Source organism: Acipenser ruthenus, chromosome 5 (assembly GCF_902713425.1).
Source record: "Acipenser ruthenus chromosome 5, fAciRut3.2 maternal haplotype, whole genome shotgun sequence".
Lineage (NCBI taxonomy): Eukaryota > Metazoa > Chordata > Actinopteri > Acipenseriformes > Acipenseridae > Acipenser > Acipenser ruthenus.
In genome coordinates, this window is record NC_081193.1 from 82,507,576 (window position 1) to 82,530,146 (window position 22,571).

At 38.2% G+C, this 22,571-nt stretch overlaps 1 protein-coding gene across 2 annotated transcripts in view; it reads left to right on the top strand.

Annotated features, from left to right (window-relative positions):
* The window catches only part of ascc3 (activating signal cointegrator 1 complex subunit 3), a 265,685-nt gene that overhangs the window by 223,984 nt on the left and 19,130 nt on the right, over nucleotides 1–22,571 (top strand). For both annotated transcript variants that reach the window (XM_059024632.1, XM_034003889.3), the window contains exons 35-36: nucleotides 9,679–9,790; nucleotides 10,046–10,180. In XM_059024632.1, coding sequence (XP_058880615.1) covers nucleotides 9,679–9,790; nucleotides 10,046–10,180 — 247 coding nt within the window. The remainder of the gene's footprint in view (nucleotides 1–9,678; nucleotides 9,791–10,045; nucleotides 10,181–22,571) is intronic.

Genomic DNA, 22,571 nt, shown 5'->3' on the forward strand with positions numbered 1-22,571 from the left:
ACAAAGGGGGATGTCCCCACAACGCCATTTTTTCAGGAATTACTATCTTTGTGGGGACATTTTCTCAAATGTTGTCAGCACATTGATAGTAATACCTGCAAACAGACACACACACATGCACACACACACACCAGATGTTCTTAATAGTTTAGTTTCTGTCAAGAGGAGTCTCACTACAAAAGCACAAGATTCATTGCTGTGTTTATTCTTTGCATACTGTCCTAGAAATGTTTTATTTTCAACTATGTGTGTAAAGATTTGTAGGCAGTAAAGATTTCACAAAGAGATGATAAAACTTTTCAATGACTTCACTCCAGCTACTTACTTTAAAGAAAAGCTGCTCTTTATTTTCCCTGATTACTCCATTCACTTCTGGCCAATCCCATTCCTTCAATCATCCAATCTTTAAACAGAGCAGGTGGGGGGGGGAGGGAGGATTTTTTCCCGATATAATTACTGCAATGTTTATACCTAAGGATTTAAGTACGACATTGATCAAATACCCACCTCCAGGTCCATCAGTGGACCTGAGTTTAGAAGCCCAATTGGGGATTTTACAGTGCCTTGCGAAAGTATTCGGCCCCCTTGAACTTTGCGACCTTTTGCCACATTTCAGGCTTCAAACATAAAGATATGAAACTGTAATTTTTTGTGAAGAATCAACAACAAGTGGGACACAATCATGAAGTGGAACGAAATTTATTGGATATTTCAAACTTTTTTAACAAATAAAAAACTGAAAAATTGGGCGTGCAAAATTATTCAGCCCCCTTAAGTTAATACTTTGTAGCGCCACCTTTTGCTGCGATTACAGCTGTAAGTCGCTTGGGGTATGTCTCTATCAGTTTTGCACATCGAGAGACTGAAATTTTTGCCCATTCCTCCTTGCAAAACAGCTCGAGCTCAGTGAGGTTGGATGGAGAGCATTTGTGAACAGCAGTTTTCAGTTCTTTCCACAGATTCTCGATTGGATTCAGGTCTTTGACTTGGCCATTCTAACACCTGGATATGTTTATTTGTGAACCATTCCATTGTAGATTTTGCTTTATGTTTTGGATCATTGTCTTGTTGGAAGACAAATCTCCGTCCCAGTCTCAGGTCTTTTGCAGACTCCATCAGGTTTTCTTCCAGAATGGTCCTGTATTTGGCTCCATCCATCTTCCCATCAATTTTAACCATCTTCCCTGTCCCTGCTGAAGAAAAGCAGGCCCAAACCATGATGCTGCCACCACCATGTTTGACAGTGGGGATGGTGTGTTCAGGGTGATGAGCTGTGTTGCTTTTACGCCAAACATAACGTTTTGCATTGTTGCCAAAAAGTTCGATTTTGGTTTCATCTGACCAGAGCACCACCTTCCACATGTTTGGTGTGTCTCCCAGGTGGCTTGTGGCAAACTGTAAACGACACTTTTTATGGATATCTTTAAGAAATGGCTTTCTTCTTGCCACTCTTCCATAAAGGCCAGATTTGTGCAGTATACGACTGATTGTTGTCCAATGGACAGAGTCTCCCACCTCAGCTGTAGATCTCTGCAGTTCATCCAGAGTGATCATGGGCCTCTTGGCTGCATCTCTGATCAGTCTTCTCCTTGTATGAGCTGAAAGTTTAGAGGGACGGCCAGGTCTTGGTAGATTTGCAGTGGTCTGATACTCCTTCCATTTCAATATTATTGCTTGCACAGTGCTCCTTGGGATGTTTAAAGCTTGGGAAATCTTTTTGTATCCAAATCCGGCTTTAAACTTCTCCACAACAGTATCTCGGACCTGCCTGGTGTGTTCCTTGTTCTTCATGATGCTCTCTGCGCTTTAAACGGACCTCTGAGACTATCACAGTGCAGGTGCATTTATACGGAGACTTGATTACACACAGGTGGATTCTATTTATCATCATTAGTCATTTAGGTCAACATTGGATCATTCAGAGATCCTCACTGAACTTCTGGAGAGAGTTTGCTGCACTGAAAGTAAAGGGGCTGAATAATTTTGCACGCCCAATTTTTCAGTTTTTTATTTGTTAAAAAAGTTTGAAATATCCAATAAATTTCGTTCCACTTCATGATTGTGTCCCACTTGTTGTTGATTCTTCACAAAAAATTACAGTTTCATATCTTTATGTTTGAAGCCTGAAATGTGGCAAAAGGTCGCAAAGTTCAAGGGGGCCGAATACTTTCGCAAGGCACTGTATATGAAATTCGAAGCCCAGGAGCCAGTTATCCAAGAGCTGTGCCGATAATATAAATGTGAAGGTGGCGTGAAGCATTGTGGTGGAACTGGGAGGACCTTGACTCTTCATATGACAGAATTAAGTTGGAGAGAGACTGGTGATGCTGAGGTGAAATGGCAAGATGTCTTACCGGCTCACTGGTGAAGGGAACAGCTTTTGAAAGTGGACTTGATATTAAGCTGAGAGTTTCTTTAAAGTCATGAAGGTGGCCTTTACTTTCCACTTCACTAAAGTAAAACAAGAGGAGTTCTTTTTCAAGTACGAAATATTAACCGTCACTAATGGGTTATTCCCCTTTAAGAACCCAAGAACTGAAAAGCATTATGCCAACAAACTCTCGCGAGAGTGCATGACGCAATGTGAGTTGCCCCGACAAAAGCACATTGCAGCCATTTGCAAATTCTCTTTTTCCTTTTTCACTAAGAGTGAGTGAAAGAGTGAGCTAAGTATTTCTTATTACTTAGTAGTATTGCCTTGTTTAACCTGTTTTTGCAGTATTCTGTCTCTAACAGTGTTTTTACTCACGGTCGCTACCGTTGTTTAAAATATTATATTATTGCCGAGTTTTTGATCTAGTCAGCCCGACCTGGCAGTGCGCCAGCGGGAGCCTGCGACTTGCGTTCGCCCTCCCCCGGGTCTAGTTCACTATTACGGCAGATAACTCTCATCTGGACAGGGCTCTGTTCCAGAAAAAAAAAAAAAAAGTATTATTATTTTGTGTATTCAGTGTTGTTTACATTACTGTATACCCCTTCCCTTGTTTTTTCTTACAGAAAACAGGATTCAGTTCTGTGGGCTCACAGGGCACTGTATTGCGGCTGTAGTACAGAGGTTATTTTCAGGCTTGAGAATAACCTGTAACTGTGTGTAGCTGTTCACAGTCGTCGGGGACTGACCCTCGATCAGACAGAGGAGCTGCGGCTGATCCCCTGAATGTTGCTACGACTAGCACAGCTTCTGAGTCAAGCAACAGGGCGCAGTATGGCAGCATTGGTGGCTGCGCGCCGTCAGCTGTGGCTCTCTCAAGCCAGGCTGACGGAGAATGTCAAGGCTGCTCTGCTGGACGCGCCCATCACGCCAGGGCATACATTCGCTGCCACAGGCCCAGGACCCCTTCTCCAAAGCCCATCTGGAGTACTGGGGCCAGTGCACCCGCGATTCGTGGGTGCTCAACCCCATACGTCGGGGGTACTCCTTACAATTCAGCCATGGACCACCCCCGCTGGTCAAGGACCCCTGTGCCAACGACTCACTAGCTCAGGAGCTAAAGACCCTCCGTGGCTGGGCCGACACATAAATCTTCTAGAACTGCAAGCAGTGTTTCTCACTCTTCAGTTCTTTCTAGAGGAAATCAGGGAGAGACACGTGCTTGTCCGGACGGACAACACGACAGTGGTGGCTTACATCAACCACCAGGGTGGTACAAGATCACCCAGTCTCAACAAGGTGGTCAACAGGCTTCTGGTCTAGGCACACACCCATCTCCTCTCACTCCGAGTGGTACACCTACCTGGAGTGGTGAACATTGCCGCAGACCTCCTCTCGAGGCAGGTTCCGGGCGGCGCAGATTGGAGACTCCATCCTGAGGTTGTCAGCCTCATATGGAAACGGTTTGGGAGAGCGGAGAGCGACCTTTTTGCCTCCCAGGAGTCGACGCATTGCACCCTGTGGTTCTCCATAATGAGAGACGAAGGGTGTCTAGGGGTCGACGCATTGGCCATGCTGTATGCTTTGCTACCTCTGTGTCTGGAGAAGATCAGACAGGACAGGGCCACGGTCCTACTAGTAGCACCTCACTGGCCCAAGAGAGCCTGGTTTGCCTCACTGATACAGCTCCTGTGCGGACAGCCTTGGCAGTTGCCCAGTCGCCACGACCTGCTCAGCCAGGCACAGGGTGCTCTGTGGCATCACGACCCATTGAGCCTACAGCTCTGGGTTTGGCCCCTGAGTGGCTCCATTTGAGCCGTCTGGGTTTGTCTAATAGGGTGATTGACACCCTACAGAACGCTAGGGCTGCCTCCACTCGTTCCCAGTATGGCAACAAGTGGGGCGTTTTTCAGACATGGTGTCTGTCGAAGGGAGAGGATCCCACAATGTGTCCAATGGCAGTGATCTTGCAGTTTTTGCAAGACCTGCTGGACGATGGGAAGAGCCCTTCTACTCTAAAAGTCTACCTGGCTGCTATTTCAGCTTGCCATGTGAAGATAGACTCAGTCTCCCCAGGAGCACATTTCCTGGCGGGACAGTTTTTGAAGGGGGCTAGGAGACTCCGTCCTCCAAGGAAGGACGTTGTTCCTCACTGGCGGTTGAATGTCGTGCTGAATGCACTAACGAAACCTCCTTTTGAGCCCATGCATTCCGCAGAGCGAAAGCTTTTGTCTTTTAAGACAGCTTTTTTGGTGGCAGTCACTTCTGCTAAGCGAGTAAGTGAGCTGCAGGCACTTTGTGTCGTAAAAGCCTGTTTATATTTTGCAAAAGGCCGGTCACAGGTGACACTCCGGACCAACCCTGCGTTTTTGCCGAAGACTATTTCGGCTTTCCATGTCAATCAGTCGGTGGAGTTGGAGGCTTTTCACCCTCCTCCTTTTCAGTCCAACAGAGACAGAATGCTCCACACGCTATGCCCTGTCAGAGCGCTGGCGTATTATGTGGAGAGGACAAGAAGTTGGCGCCAGTCGAAGCAGCTCTTTGTTTGCTACGGTTCTCAGTCCCAGGGTCAGGCTCTGTCTAAACAGCGCCTGTCTAGGTGGCTAACGGAGACCGTGAAGATTGCGTATCAACTTGCAAAGTTGCCCCCGCCTGAGAAGATCACTGGCCATTCCACTAGAGGGCAGGCCACTTCTTGGGCAATGTTCCAGGGTGCATCTGTCATGGACACATGCAATGCAGCGGTGTGGGCGACCCCCCACACGTTCACGAGGTTCTACAGGATGAACATCGTGGATCCGCTGTGTCCTGGTTTTGGATCAAGAGTGTTGGGGGCTGCCTCGGTGGTCGTCCCCTCAACTACAGATTGATCGGTGAGTAACTTGTCACCTTGGACTGCTAGCGCGGTTAGCTCATAAGAGTCTTGCGCCTGTCCTCACGACAGATTGGGTATACTTGCCCATTAGTGATGGTTAATATTTCGTACTTGAAAGAGAACGTTATTATCATAACCCTGGTTCTCTGAAATAGAAATATTAACCATCAGTCTTTGCGGTTGCTGCGGAGCCGCGAGACTCAAAAGTAAAAACAGAATTTGCAAATGGCTGCAATGTGCTTTTGTCGGGGCAACTCACATTGCGTCATGCACTCTCGCGAGAGTTTGTTGGCATAATGCTTTTCAGTTCTTGGGTTCTTAAAGGGGAATAACCCATTAGTGATGGTTAATATTTCTATTTCAGAGAACCAGGGTTATGATAATAACCTAACGTTTCGTCTCTAATATTATTATTTTATTATTATTTGTTTATTTAGTGGACGCCTTTATCCAAGGCGACTTACAGAGACTAGGGTGTGTGAACTATGCATCAGCTGCAGAGTCACTTACAATTACGTCTCACCTGAAAGACGGAGCACAAGGAGGTTAAGTGACTTGCTCAGGATCACACAATGAGTCAGTCGCTGAGGTGCGATTTGAACTGGGGACCTCCTGGTTACAAGCCCCTTTCTTTAACTACTGGACCACACAGCCTCCTAATATTCTGACATGGTGCACAAAATAACAAAAATACCATTGTTGAATAAGGGTCAAAATGTTTTATTTGTAGTAAGGAAAGAAAGTACATGTCTGGAATAAAAATAGGTTTTAAATGTCATTATTAAGGGTCAATGCTTGTTTACCCCAGTAAGAGTAAATATATTTATAAATATACTGGGCAAGAAGAATTGTTAATGTTTTCTTCTGCTAATACTAGTTTTCTGACTTAGCTTAGCCTAGGTTTTTTCCCCCTGTTAAAGAAAGAAAAATAAATCTTTGTTGGTCAAATGTGAAAGTTGAAAGTGATGTCATCCAAAGCAAACGGTTTCAGGAACAAAAAAAAGACATCTGCTTTGTCTTGCTAAACATTTCAGTGTGATGGCATTTTTTTTGTCAGCCAAGATTAAACACAGTTGTCTTTAAAATGGCACCGTAAAATGAAATCTAACAAAAGGCTATTATGATAATGCTTGCTTGCCCATGTTCAATTGATTTATTTGTTTTATAAGAACTGAAATTATGTACAGTATGTTAGTTATTAATAAGTTACTCAATGATAAAATAGGCACAGCTCATTTTACCTTTCTTTTTACCTTGATGCAGTTGTGGTATTTTATGTAAAAAAAAAAAAAAATGCTTGAATCATTTTACCTTGATTTTTACTGTATGTTCATTACATGAATTATCCTCATCGTCAATTGGTAACGACATTATTTTGTAAAAGTAAATGACAGTATCAGAATATGTGGATACAAAGAAACCCTTTAATGTCTGCCTTTAATGAATAGATTACTAGTCTAATTTTGATTACATTTTTTAATGACATTCTTTAGCTCAGGTTATTAAGAGTAAATAATCCTGTTTGTCTGTCTCTCCATGTTTCCGGTCAAACATTTATTAACATACAGAAACAATAGGAAGCTGTCTCAACACAACACACATTGTTCAAATCATAGCTCTCTCAATGCATCAGACTCTTAACCTAAAGAATAATGTCAGACACCAGGTTACACAAAGGATAATACCAATATTTTTATTTTAAGAAAGATTTATTGTGACGAATGATTACAATTTGTTCAATGTGAGGTGTGGGACATTATTTAAATGTTATACACTATACATTTTTATGCTACCAAGGGGCTTGTTAACAAATAGTTCCTAGAGGCCTACTAATAGCTGTTAGCCTGTCTAGGCCATGCACTTGAAGCTATTAGTAAGAAACCGCCTCTGACTCCCAACACCTCAAGGGACATGTAATTGTTATGTTCTAACAGCTTACAATTGTGATCCTGCTGGCTTTCGCAGTGCGCCTCAGGCTATTAGAATCATTAAACAACTCAGCACCTGTTAGCAGCCTTGTAAATATTCAACCCTGTTTGTGCAACGGTAAAGCTGATGTAGAGAGTACAACAGACACAGTAATAAATTGACATCTTTGACAAGTCAATTTGTGGATAGCGGTGGTTCACAGTTAAATAAACTAAATGTCATGGAGATAAAAAAGGAGGACTGGATGAAATATGTTTGAGACATAGTTAGATGTATAGGAATATATTAAATCAAGATACATAACTCATTTTACAGTACCATTTGCTGCATCAGAAAAAGATAAATACATGAATTGAAGATTATTGTTTCAGTCCAATACACCAGCATTACTGGAAGCAGGAATTTATCAGTTTTGTAATTTTCATGATTTTTGTGTTAAAGAAAGTGTGACAGTATCCACAGTAAAACACATTGTTAGTTTAATGGTAAAACTGGACAGGTCTGTTTTTCTGTAACAATGTTAGGACTGGAATCTGCTGTTCATGGCATATATTCCATTGTTTAGAATTGCCATTATAAGTCTGTGTTTTTTATTCCACCCCCTATTGTATGTTGATCTGCAGCCTCGCAGAGTGAGGCACATTGCACTAAAGCAATGCCATCCTTTTGTCCTTCATACACCAAACTAAGCAAGTCATGAAGGTCATTGTCACACATGTTAAAAGCATTCCAGGATTGTGGGAACCAATGACCCAACATGGATTAAACGTTTGTGATGTTCCTTTTTGTGGTCCAACCTTGGTTCCTATACATTTTCAAGGAAATACGTTAAACTGAAGTAGGTCATTCCCATCATTTATAAGTAATGGCTGCAGATACCGGAATACATGTTACTAGTTGTTGTTTGTAATCCAGTGCAGTGTTTATTAAGTATTGAAATCGGTACCCCAAGATGTGAGTATATAGATGAACTGCCGGCTTGTCAATCTGCAGATTGCCAAAAAAAAAAAAAAAAAGGTTATTAGGAGTTACTGAGCAGTGCATACTTGAGGTGTACTGTGTTCATCATGTGGTAACTTTTACCAACCAACACTAGTGCTGTATGGAAGCCATTTTTACTGTGAATTTTTTAGCACACTAACTGCTGACAGAAATGTGATAGCAATTTTGTTATAACATTTAGACTCCCTCAGGACATTTTAGTGAGTGCATTGTGATAATCAAGTAGACCTACCTCCTGTGAACATTTGCAAGCTGTGTTGTAGGGCTAGGAAAAATGTGTCTTCACTAAAGTTTTGAAATCCTTTCAAGTCAATTTACATAGCAGTTTTTTTATGATGAATCTTGGAAGCGCTTAAAGTAAGCTTCACCACATTATAATTAAGTCACATTTTGTGGAGGTTTTGTGATTTTGTGAACCAGTGTACACTGTGAGGTCAGTTTAAAGAACCAATATCGTTGGTTCTTTAAAACCTTCTCCTTGGTGATTGCAGACAGACTCAATTACGATCCTTCAAGAGGTGAATGACTCGCACCATGCATAAATAATAATTAAAATTGCTTAATGTAAATAATTCATATACTAGTCAATTAAGGATTTAGGTATGTATTTTCTTCAGGTCCTATAGGTGATAAGAAACAATAATTAAGCAAATTAGATATAGAGTATACAGAAGTAAAAACATGTCCCCCTGCATGTATTGATTTATTCTGTCAATGCTTAACTGGGTACCATTCCTATAATGTATTTATTCTGTCAATGCTTAACAGGGTACCATTTCTATAATGTATTAACTTTTTCCTATATGTATGTATTTATTTATTTATTTATTCTTATATGTCCACCAGTGACACTTCTGCCACTTCCTGGTCATATGTTTAACTCAAAGGGCCACTTAAAATTTTTGATTTTTTGAAGATATGAGTGGCTCTTGTCTATAAAAGACATTTCTGGTGAAACCTCACATCTCCAAAACCAAATAATAATGTAATATGTTACTGGATGCTTAATAAAATACATATGTAGGTCTGGTAATTGATAGGGTTCTTTTAAAGGGGGCAATAATGTGTTGTCACCTAAAACCACCGGATGTGGAAATTTAATAGTGTCTCAGTATCAGTAGTTCATAATTAACACAAACTTCATGAGCCATGATGATCGCAGGATTCAATGAAGTTAAAATATATGTGTTTATCTGAATTATTGTACACCTAGTGTGAAGGCCTTCCACAAAAAGAAGTACATTATTTGATCCATTCCCTACTTTGAAACTCCTAATAAAATCCCACTCCTATGTTCAAAGGTATGTAACTTCAAAGAGCTGGTAGACACAGTCATTACAATTGTGGTTTGATTTGTAGGTTATCAGCAGTCATCATTTATTGGTCTCTAGTGAATAAAGATCAGAATGCTATGGGTTTTTTTTTTTCCTTAATTCATCCCTGGTGGCTGCTATATATTGTATATGTCATATTATGTTTTTTCATTTATTTATTTCCCCAGCTATTACAATTTGGATGATGTGAACCATGACACCATCAACAAGTATCTGTCAAACTTGGTTGAGAAGTCTCTCAGAGACCTGGAGTGCTCTTACTGTATACAACTAGGAGAGGTGCAGTATGATCAGTCCCTTTTATTTAAATATTTGCACTTGGGAACCACAGCAATAACCTCACTTTTCCAGATGTAAATTATGGTTATTATTTTATTTGGATTTTTTGTTGGGGAGGGGCGATTAGCTACTATGCAGAGAATATGCACTCTAAACATGTATGTCCATGGATTGTTGTTTTTTCTTTCTTCTTTTTTTATACTCTGTGGGTAAATTTATAAGCATCTGTTCTGCTTTCAATGGCCTCTCTTTCAGGACAACTGCACTATCGAGCCTTTAACATATGGTCGCATTGCCTCCTATTATTACCTGAAGCACCCAACTGTCCGGATGCTTAAAGAGAGACTGAAAGCTGATTGCACAGTGGAAGAGTCGCTCTCCATTCTCACGGTAAGTCTATTTTAAAACGGTTTCTTTCTATTCAAGACGCACTGTTCTTTTATTAGGCTTGCACAACGTGTATTTTTATTTATTTATTTTTTATATAAACGCATTTCAATTTCCAGACCCACACTGGTAGCAGTAAAAAAAAAAAAAAAAAAACAGTATGAAGATAGCAGTGGGTAATGTAGTAATTGCACTTGCTTTTGTATTTTAAATATTAAAAAAATATTTTCTTACCAAGTAACTATTTTTCTACCTGCCTGCAGTATATAAGCTTCAAGCTTGTCGTTTCTAATTGTTAAATATTGTTTTTACACTTTTTCATTTCAGTCTAAATTAACTTATTTTAGTGGATTAATCATTCTGGTGCTGCATAGGCTAATGAGCACAGTAATTAAGACACATGCTTCACACCTCTAATGTAAACCACTGACACCACATCTGTTTTAAATCATGAATATCCTCCTGCCACATATTAAACCGTTTAGCAGTTTTGCCCGTAGGGGCTTGCAGTAAGTAGCTCATTTAGAACTAAGGAAACTAAAAACAAATATATGTGGCAAAATAGCTGTGAAATTCTCTGTGGTCAAAGTGGTGAGAATTCTTCATCTAAATGCTGAACTGATTAGATAGTTTTTTCAGTCCATGTGTAATGGCAACTTAAAATAATGAAAGTACTGTAGAACTAAGGTCGCCTCTCCAGTTCTGGCCAACTCCATATATTGACCAGCTGACCATTCAGACAACTCTGGCAGATATTTTCAATGTTGAAAGAGTATAAAGGTCTCCTATTAGGACTAGCTCATAAAATACTTGACATTTTCTGCAGCATCTTGCTGCACTCGCCACTGCTTAGAACAAACGTGTTTGTGTTAACGTGATTCACCTGCAGTAAGCGATGGGACGGTATAAACACCCACACAATAACCTGACATTCAAAATGTCAGTAACCAAAACAAACCAGTGTGCATGCAGTTAAAAATCTTTATTAAGACACTCATTACACTAATAGAAAAGATGTATTAAAACCTATGAATGTAATAAAAAGTGCAGTAATTCGCCGTGTATCCGACTGTGATAGGACCAAAGTAAGGGTGGATATGTAAAAAGACGTATAAATTAATCATGTTTTAAATACCATTATACACAGCTGTAACAATGACTGTACTATATTATTATTTTGAGATTCAGCTTTTATTAGGGAGCTCCCCTAAATCCCTTGTTCAGGGTATTAATGCTTGTGACAGAGTAGCCGTCTGCCGCGTGGGTGCGTGCATTTGCTACTGAGTGACAGGCAGGAGATCAAGACGGAGGTTGGAGTTGATACGCTCCGCATGCGAACAGGATTTATTTACATATTGTAGCACTGAGCTGTAGGGTTTCCAGGATACAATGAGATAGACAACAGTTGCGGTTCAAAGCAGTTGGAAACCGCTGTATTTATTTATATTTTTTTTTAGCTTTTAGTGAACAATGGCTCTCATTCATTGTTTGCTGACTGACAGAGTTCCAAGCATGCTTTAGCAAGTGCACAGCATTTAACAGAGACATTTTATTTACACTGAATTTCCGTGTTGATGTGCATCACTTTTCTCTTTCCAGCCATGCTTGCTGTTGCAGTCAGTGCTGTTTTTTCAAACTGTAAAAACCTGACACTGCATACAGGGATTAAATAGCCAAGGTACAGTACAGGGGTAATCACTCAGTAACGAGGTTCAAACAGCCGATAGATCGATCTCTCAAGCTTTTACTACAATAAAGTGCTGCTTGTATTGAAATCTATGTGAATGGCAAGGTAAGGAAGTGAAAACAGCTGATTGGTGGATTAGTAAGAGCGATTACTACAGTAATAAGCAGTATGTTATTTAAATCTATGTGAATGCACATAACGAGATCCAAACAGCTGAGTTTGACCGAAATATACAACGTGCTTAACACAGTATAAACTATGCCTTTGTTATTGAAATCAATGGCAAACGCTATTTGTCTGATATAAATGGCTGCCCGAAATAACCCTGTACGGTGTAAATGGTGGATACTGTATATGTTTAATGTATAAATGTATAATGCACGTAATAAAACATGTATAGGCATGAATTGCCCAGTTTTCATGACTTGGAATAATTAATCCAATAACAACTGTGATAAGTGCTAATATGTAAGCTCAGAAAACAAAGCACTGATTGATTTTGAGTTTCAGTGTTTTAAAATAAAATATCAAACAGAACGAAATTTCAATGTACCATTTGTAATTCAGTAATATGAGAGAATTGGTCAGGGGTCTGAATACTTTTGCAAGGCACTGTGTGTATATATATATATATATATATATATATATATATATATATATATAATGCACTTCATGCTATGTAAAAATCTAAACGAAAACATTTACCTCCCTCTTGCGTGATAGCAGTAGTTAATTATGCCCCTAAGGTGTCTCATTCAGCGTCCAGTTTAGTTTATAGTGCTCTTCTATAGTATAAATAATGTAAATTCTTCCTTGATCACCATTTTGTTTTGATCCTAATGAAGTTTTTGATCTTTCGGTGAAAGCTACATTGGAAGGCCCTCTCAAGACAGGACGAGCAGATGGGGGCTTAACTGGCTGCTAATCCACAGCTGGAATGGGTTCAGTCATTTCCATATTCCTGGGTTAGTTATTTTGTTTCTAGTGGCCTAGAAGGGGCGAAAGGAAAATCATTATTCATCAGTATCCTAGTGGGATCACTGCCAGCAAAGATTCATGTTTTTTAGTTTGGTGTGTAAAACCAGCTCAGGTGGAGACTCTAATCCCAGGGTCACGCATGGCAGATCAAGGAAGACATTACAAAGCTAGTTCATTTTCTAACAAAACAACAGTTCTGTTAGACTCACAAATACCTCATTACAAGCTGAAGTAGATGTGCCACTTACTTAGTGCTTATCTGGTTATGACATTATTTGGAATTTCCTTCCATGCTGTTGTTAGGTTAGGAAAGGTGCTTACAGTAATATGTATTTAAAAGATGATTGCCATGTAATGTATATTCTAATATATGAGGTCTAATAGAGTGTATGAAGAGGTTTGATAAAAAATATACATCTGCAGTTGAGCTCATACATTACAGTAATATTGAGTTAGCTGTTTTAAATAGTAAACTTAATGCAAATGTACATTCTGGTATATCGTAGTAGAACTTTTTCACTCAATTCTATAAAACAATATAACTATATTGTATTCACTACTGGTAATGACTTGCAGAAGTAGTGGAGTAGTGGGTTTAAACAAAAAACAAAAAACTCTACTAAGTTGTTGTTGCCAGTGTGGTTTCCAAACATATGACTAGGATTGATGCAAATCCCACAATTGGGACACCACACTACATTTACGTCTTTTTTACATTTGTATCCTTTGTGGTGTATTATTCAGACAACGTGTTTTTACTGTCGGTTTTACATTAACTCTATAGCTACCGGTATATGGTTTTGCCATTATTTATGCTTCCCGGTATTGAGAAATCATGTGATATTGTCACCTTTCAACTCTGTTGACACCACCAGCTAAAGTATGTGAGTCGGCAGATTTAGAAAGTCACAATGTCACATTATTTATATATATATTTATTTATTTTTAAGAAGAATTGCCTAGAAAAAGCTTATGAGATTAACAGGAAGGAACAGGAGAAGAACAGGAAGCTACAGAAACATGGCAAGCTATAGAGAGCAATAACAAGAAATACAGTAAAAGCAATAGAATTCAGAACCATTCAGAAAACATCATAGCAAGGTAAAGGAGACGTAGAAAATCTATTTAAATGGCACTCATATTTATATGGTATTTTGGTACTGTACTATAAAATATAAATAGGGCTTCTGTTTTTATTAATTTCTTTTTTCAGTGCTTATTTTTTAGCTTTTTTCAGAAACCGCGAAATCTTTTTTTTTTTTTTTTTTTGGAGCTTTTGCTTTTTATATACTGTATGAAATTGTTGTTTTCAGTTACTTTCCAAAATGCTTGGGCAGTTTTTTCTGTCACAATATGTATAGTAACTCGACAGTACACTTAAGTTGTACCTTCTTTACTTTGCTGTCTTCCTCAACGAAATTCTTATGGTCACGGGCACATTTTTCCGGGATTTTTGTGTGCCTAGGCATTTATTTTACATTTCTCCACAATTTTTTGCAATTTTCTTTTAAATCTATCTCCCGATAATATCTATCTACCAATTTAATATAGTTTTAAATCCAGTGAACAAGTCTCCACTCCTAATTGTAATCTCATTTTAAATCTTGCAAGCAGAGTCTCCAATAGAAATGTAGAAATTTGCAGCCACACAGTATTTGGGGTATGTTTAAAATATTCAGATTGAATCAATGATAGATACAAGTCAGGAGGAGGGACATTGCCCAAATGCACTGGGAAAAGGCAATTTGCTTTTTTTCTGTAGTAGTAGTTGTTTTTGTTTTTTAAAATGGGAAAGGGTGAAGTTAATGTGAATTGAGTAACCAGTGTTTATTGGCTATACAACGATTTAATTGTTTTTGTATCAGGGGTGGGGGTGGGGCAGGTGGGGGGTGTTTTATCAGTTAAAACCAGAAGCCCTAAATATAAATTACATTAGTACAGGAAACTGTGCATTGCGGTATTTAAATAGATCTACATTAGTATAATCATTTGTTCGGTAATTTGTAAAAAGAAAAAAATCCTGGCATATAAACATTGTGTGTGCATCTTTCTAGAATAAGATTATCTTCAACATTTTTCCATGTTGTGCAGTTTGATGTTCCTTGAGATCAGAAAGTCTTAAAAAGGGCTGTCTTTAACTCTACGTGACTCTCTCTGCGTGCTTCCGAAACATATTTTTATCCCTCGTATATGATAAATCATCCTCGGAGACGAGCCGGAATCTGCCTCCTGAGGAGCATTTAACTGTTCTGAATTTTAAGTTTGAACTACTGGCATCAGCTAATGCAAAGAAATGCTCCCTCGTAGTCACCAACATAAGACAGTTGATCACTAAGGTACATTAGAGGGAAGCAATTCAAGCTTTAAAAGATCACATGATGCTGGTTAAGGTTATTTTAGCAGCTGTAGAAGTCATAAATAATTCAAATAATGGGAATGTGTCTTAGTGTATTTTTCTAATTAAATCTCATTTTTCAGGCGAATAATGCAATGGTAGTCAGAGTATTAACTGATATAACAATAGCACTCACTGTAAAAAAAAAAAAAAAAAAATTACTGGGTGTGCGTATGCATGTCTTTTATTAATTTAGTTGTCTAGAAATGCGTAATCTAACCAGAATGTAGCTGGAATGTTTTGTATGGAACCTTAAACACGTCTTGTTTTCAGATGTTTGTTTTTTTTAGGTGAAAAGCATGTGTAACTGAGAAATATATAGTTATTTGACAGTGTGATTGAATGCTGTAATAGAACAACAAAAACAAATGTGGATGTTTTTTGTATTGATTGAATCAACCCCTTTTTTATGATGTCTGTTGTATTAGCGTATTATATTAATATATCCTCCTGTATAGATAAGGGGATTAATTGGCTGTCTATTTCACTTTTGTCTGCCCTGGTAAGGTGCTGGAGGATTTTACTCCCATGAAGCTCATCCTTTATTTGGTGACTGACTGCTTCCTGGGAAACAGGCTACCACCCCAATCTCTCATGCACAATTACACACAATAGTTCCTTTACTTCAGGAAATAAGCAGCAGGTCTTTTTAACAAAATTAGGTTGTGGTGGAGATGTAACAATGCTAAAAAAAACATCTTGACTGACAATACAAACACTTCTGTTAGATCAGTATCAGCTTGAACAACTTGTAAGTTGTTATAGGTTGCATGCATTCGGTCAAGATGCCATTAAAGATAAGGTGGGGAAGGATTAGCCTAGAAAAGTAAACATGCTGTTTATGTATCAAGGAAAGAAGTGTATATGGCACAGCATTGAACTTGGGACTAAGTTGTGGAAAATGATCTATAGCGGGTCTGATATTTCTATCAATTTGGTAGATAAAGTAGCTAGTAAAAGTCCAAATAAAAAAGTCGTGTGCATGCCATGCCCTTGTGTGTTAGCATGCCTTTGGATATTTTTACTTTGTCAGAGAGTAAACAGATTAGGCCAGTTTGTGGTCATATAACTACATTCTTAAGGATATTCATTCCCAGGTCCCAGTTTAGGTTTCTTTGATTATTTGGCTAAGGCAACAGCAGCCATTTCTCCTGTTGTATTTTCAACCAGCTTAGATCACTGTTTATTCTTGGGAGCCGTTTCTCACTGGTAGCATTGCCGACTGACCTCCCCTTGCCCCCTGCACAGTGGCTGGGTACACTCAGGCTTCTGACCCAGGTCATCCAAAAGCCATCAGCAATTTGTACTTGAGACCTGAAACCCAAAGGTGAATGTGCAACCTGAAACCCCCCTGGAGGGTTTGCTCAGAGCAGTGAACCGTTTCACTCACAGCCCCTCCTCCCCCATCTTTATTAGTTTACCACATTGTTCCTTGAGATGCATTGGACATAGCTGCAGGACATCATGTGTGATGATGTGAAATGATTATGTGGATATGGCTATACTCAGAAAAAAATGATATTAACATATGGAATAGGAATTCAGGTCAATAAGGGTCATTCTGCTTTGGCTTCAATGGAGAGCACCACCACGGAGTACTCATTAAAGTACTTTTGCTCAAGACAGTCATTTCTTTTTTATATATATTTTTTCCCCTTAAGGAAATGTTATTTTAGGTTAAAATGCATTCCCCCGCCCCCTTGTAGAAAGTCGATACATAAGCACGTACATATATTACAGATATTCTTGGCTGTCTTTCATAGATTTATATAACAATAATAATAATAATAATAATAATAATAATAATAATAATAATATCTTTATTTTTATATAGCATCTTTCATAGTGAACCACCATCACAAAGCGCTTTACAGAGGTAGGCAGTGAACTGTGTATTATATGCAGAGTCACTTACAGTAGGACATTGATTTAACATCTCATCCGCATGATGGAGCACAAGGAGGTTAAGTGACTTTCTCAGGGTCACACAGTGAGTCAGTCAGTGGTAGCGGTGGGATTTGAACTGGTGACCTTCTGGTTACAAGCCCTGGACTTTAACCACTGGACCACACAGCCAGTTCCCTTAACATATCCTCTCATCTTAAATAAATGCTCTTTATTTTATGGCTGAATTATATACATCATTTTGGACTAAGAGGAAGCAGATGAAATAAAAGACCACATTGTCTTTGGGTTGACCAATATCTAGCGCTGTTTGCAGGACCGCCTAGGCCCCACACCCTTTACGAGTCCCTGCATTCAACCAGACTGCCGTGAGATTTAATGTACTGCGAGATTTAGTAGTGTGTTCATTACATGCGTGTAAAACACTCAGGGGTGCAAATTTTGGTTTACCTCGTATAGCGCCAGCAACATTCAAATCTGGCGCCAATAGATATGTTTAATTGTTTTTTATGCCTTAGCAACCATAGAGGCTGATAGTTTCTCGGTTCTGGACTCGCATGACCCACCCACACTCACCCACATACACAGAAGAGAAGGTTTGTGTCGTGTGGGGAAGTGGTAGCCAGCATGTCGCAGTTATCAACTACATCTTTGTTCAGCAAGTCAAAAAGCTGTGTCGGCAAAAGTAGACTTAACAGGTAACAATACGTTGTAAAATAATGTTTTATGTTCACGAGCCTCTTCATTTAACATGAAAGTTAAGCTTTGCTAGTTTATAAACACGTGTTGATTTAAAAAAATACTTTGGTTAGATGCATATAATCACTGATTTATGTTAAAACCAAATCAGTTGTTGCAGCTAATGTAAATCAATCCATTAATACAATTCAGTGAATTCACAAGCAATTGTTTTGTTAATATGTCTTTTGGGCAACTCAGATCTGCCGTCTTAATCAATGTTGGTGTTAAGCGATTATGTAAATATACAGCACAATTGTTTCTAATACCATTCATCATTTTATGAATTAGATTTATTAGAAAATAATAAGCAGTTTTGGACATTTGATGTGTTAATTAGGTTAGCCAACATGGCCGCCATACCACTGAACCAATCCGCTTCATTTCAACCACCGTGCATCTTGGACAATCCCTAACCATGTATACCAAGTTTCAGAACTCTGCGATAAGTGGCTTCTGACAAGATGTTTGTAAATTTGTTCAAAATTTGTCGTAAAATCCAATATGGCTGTCAAACCATGTGACCAATCGCGTTCATTCAGCTGTTGACATTAGTTCCCTTTGGCATCTACAACTCTCTGAAATTACAGGAGTTTTCATGCAACGGTTTTCATTTTATGCAACTTTTAAGCTTTTGTTGGCAGAAAGAAGAAAAATAATTATAATCATCTTAACAACAATAATAGGCCATGGGCTTGGAAGCCTAATAATAAATTGATAGGGGCACAAACATTAACTAAAGCAGCCAGTCTTGTTTACTGGAAAGAATTCATTTTTGTTATGCCTAGCGTATCTCAGTAAAGATAAGTTAATCATACGTTTTTTGGAATTTATAAGTCAATTTATAGCTGGTTCCTAGTATTTTGTGTAAATGAAAAAATACTGATCTAGTGCCCTTACTAAATGCACATTGAAAGCCAGAGCATTTGTGGAATTAGTGGCCACAGACTCTTCATTTGTACAAAATGACTGAGTAGTCAAAACCCGTCCCTGTCTGCAATTGTTGGTTGACAGCTTAAATGTGCTTAGTATGGGTTTTAAATTAAACACCTTGTTTGCATATGGTTAGCCTAAGTAATTAACAAAGAAATCTTGCTCTTGTGTTAAATACAAGCATTTAATGAACATTAGTCACTAATTCTTATGACAAAGACCAAAATACACAATTTCTGCTTGTTTAACAATCTTTATAATAAAACAAAAACACACAAAACAATTTCAAATATTTGCTCTTGACAAAAGTATTGGCACCTTTATATTAAAAGTCTGTACAGATATAATAGAACTAATTTAAAAAATATATTCATTGATTGAAAACCATTACACAGTAACTAAGCTGCATAATAAAGTCAATAGCAAGAAAAAGAGGTAATTTATTTCGAACATCTGGTGAGGAAGAATGTTTTGGCAACACAGCAGATGACGGTCAAGACAAAGGAGTTGGATTCACGTTTGAGGACTCGTAGCAAACTACAACACCTACAGTTAAAAATTGAGGTGTTTTGCCTTGGATAAAGGTGTTGGTGAAATAAATACATAATAATAATGATATGGGGGTGTTTTAGTACTCCAGGGACATTGATGTGATTTGAAGATTGAATGAATGCAGCAATGTATCACAAAATTATACAAAGTACAATGATACCATCTGCTCGTAGACTGATTGGCAGACAGTTTGTCTTTCAAAACGACTAGGACCCAAAGCATAATCTATGTCAACTCTGGAATTCTTGAAGAAAACCAAGATAAAAGTTCTAGAATGGACACGTAATCACCAGATCTCAATCCAATAGAAACAGAGATGCTTTAGACTGATCTTAAAAAAAAAAATAAAAAAATAAAAAAAGCTCTAGCCAAGCATTGTGTATCCAGTCTGTCTGAGCTGTAAGAAATATGCAAGATTTCACCAACAAGATGTAACATACTGGTTAAGAATGATCGTAAATGTCAAAAAGTCATAATAAAAGCAAAAGGAGGACACACAAAATACTAAAGGGGTGCCAATACTTTTGTCATGAATGAATACTTTAAATGAAATATGTTTTTTGTTTTTGGATAGATTATTTCTTACAGTTCTAGAAATTTTAGAAGTTTCTTTTTGTTTTTTTTTTAAAACTCGTTCCAGTTTACTAAATGCTTGCCCTTAATCTGGTACCTTGAGTTATGGTATAATAAGCAGTGGCTGCCAATACTTTTGTCTGCGACCGTATATACAGTACATACGTAGAACTGTCTATATAACAAAAAAAAATTCTCAAGATAATTATGCTATATAAATATGTAAGGCATCACTAGACAGAAAATAAATGTCTATTTTGTTCATATCAACCTACGCACTCCATTGGGGAGGGTTCTTAAGCTTGTGACATTTTTGGAACAGATTGATTTTTTTTTCTTCTGTGTTGAAAGGGAAGAAGAAAATAGAGAATAGTGAGTGAACAGCAGGTCCAAATTGATGCATGTTGCCCAATTCTAGGCACCCTTGTGCAGTCTACAAAAACAGTAGCCGGGTTACAGTCAGAGTTCATGGAAGGGCTGCCAATCACTGTCATTCAGCATTTGTGGGAGAAGACTTCTTTATCCTAAGACAGCTGGTCAAACCGAAGCCACATACTAGCAGCTAGCAAATTGCCTGACCTTCACTAAACAAACAAGAGCAAGACATGCGTACAGACCCCATCACATAAGACTATAATGGGCTCTGGCAACCCCACTGCCCCCTATTCAGTCCCATCCCCATTTGTACAAAGGCCTCATTGCTTGTCAGTTTCTTTTAATTACTGGCGTGCTGTTGATAGTGAACCTCTTTTTATTTATCAAGCCCAGGAAATTAAGTAGAGAAGTTGTTTCAAGTAGGGGGTACTGGTAAATTAGTTTTGAAGTAAATAAAAACGTTTCTGATACTCTTTTTCCTGGAATGTGCCAGTTGGGGCTAGTGACATTAAAGTGGGCCTTTTGTATAACATCTATGGCAGTTAAGATGACAAAAGGCCCAATCCAAATCTTCTCTGCAAATACTTTATGAATGAATCTTTAGATGAAACACTGCGAATAAAGGGATCTTTCTAAATTCCCAGAGTTTGTCTCTCTTGCTCAGAAAACAAATGGTATGAAAGCTCACAGGAGACTGAGAAAAAGATGTTCTGGAGTTTGCTTGAGCCACCATCTGTTGCTTATTTAAAACTGCATTAGTTGAAAATGTAGTGATACCATTTCAATTGAAATGTAATTGCTTAAAGAGTAAGTAGTGGAGTTCTGAAAAATCTGGCGTTCTACATCCTCACGTGATGCTACAACTGTTTAAATAACGTACTTGTCATTTCTCTCCTCATTAACATCCTGACAACTTTTTACACATAGAACTTTCAAATCTGTTTCATGGGTTATTAAAGTTGTACCATTTGGGTTTTTTTTTTTTTTTTTTTGCAATAATCCAAACCAGAAATAAACAACACAGACATTTAATATAAATGCTTGATTACGTTTTTTTGAGAAACTAACTTTGAGTAACTATCCCATAGTGCATGTTTTGCTAATATTAATTCACAAGATTGACAGTTTGACAAGATGACTCTGGGCAGCAGTGTGGAGTAGTGGTTAGGGCTCTGGACTCCTGACCGGAGGGTCGTGGGTTCAATCCCAGGTGGGGGGACACTGCTGCTGTACCCTTGAGCAACTTTACCTAGATTGCTCCAGTAAAAACCCAACTGTATAAATGGGTAATTGAATGTAAAAATAATGTGATATCTTGTAACAATTGTAAGTCGCCTTGGTTAAGGGCGTCTGCTAAGAAATATATAATAATAATAATAATAATAATAATAATAATGACTCTGATTTCAATGTAATATAGCTTGTAATATAGAATATAATGTTATATTTATAATGTGTATTTCTTGTTTAGGGAGACTAATTGAAGTTCAGTGTCATTCCTTAATTTAAGCAATTGTGATGTTTTCAATGAAAAAAAACAGATTTATAGCACTTTTTATTGAAACTGTAACTGGCAGTGGCAACGTGCCTCTACAAGTGACAAATATATAAAACTGGAGGCATACAGTGAAGTACACCATAAAACAGTTTATTTGCTTGTTGTCAGGGCATTTATATTGTTGTCTTAACCAATAATGGTTAATCAATCAATCAATCCATTTTTATTTTATATAGCGCCATAGTGGACCACCATCACAAAGCACTTTACAAGATGCAGTAACAAGAAAATCCATAATACTTTAAATACAGAGAAATGCATAGTACATGCTATACAGTGAAAAATAAAAAAATTAAAAAACATCCATAATACATGATAGTAGCAAAAAACACAGAACAAGACTAGTCTGCTTATACAATGAGTGTGACAGCATAGTCTATCCATGTTTGGTATATGGCTTCTTTACAAGGTGACAGCAAGAACATAATTCCATTCTGCACTTCTGCAATGGTACTGTAAATAACAGATATAGAGAGTAGCTTCAAGTATCATTCAGTAAGTGTGCTGATCCATTCTAGGAGGGTCATGGTAACTGAAATCTGTATCATGCCATCAAACTGCACAACTTTATTTCGGATTGAAACATATTAAGAAACTGCAACCAAGATAAATCATAACCCGACAGCAAAAAAAAAAAAAAATTTGAATTTGAAATTATTATCCTGCCTCACATTGAAAGCATCACTTAAACATATAATGA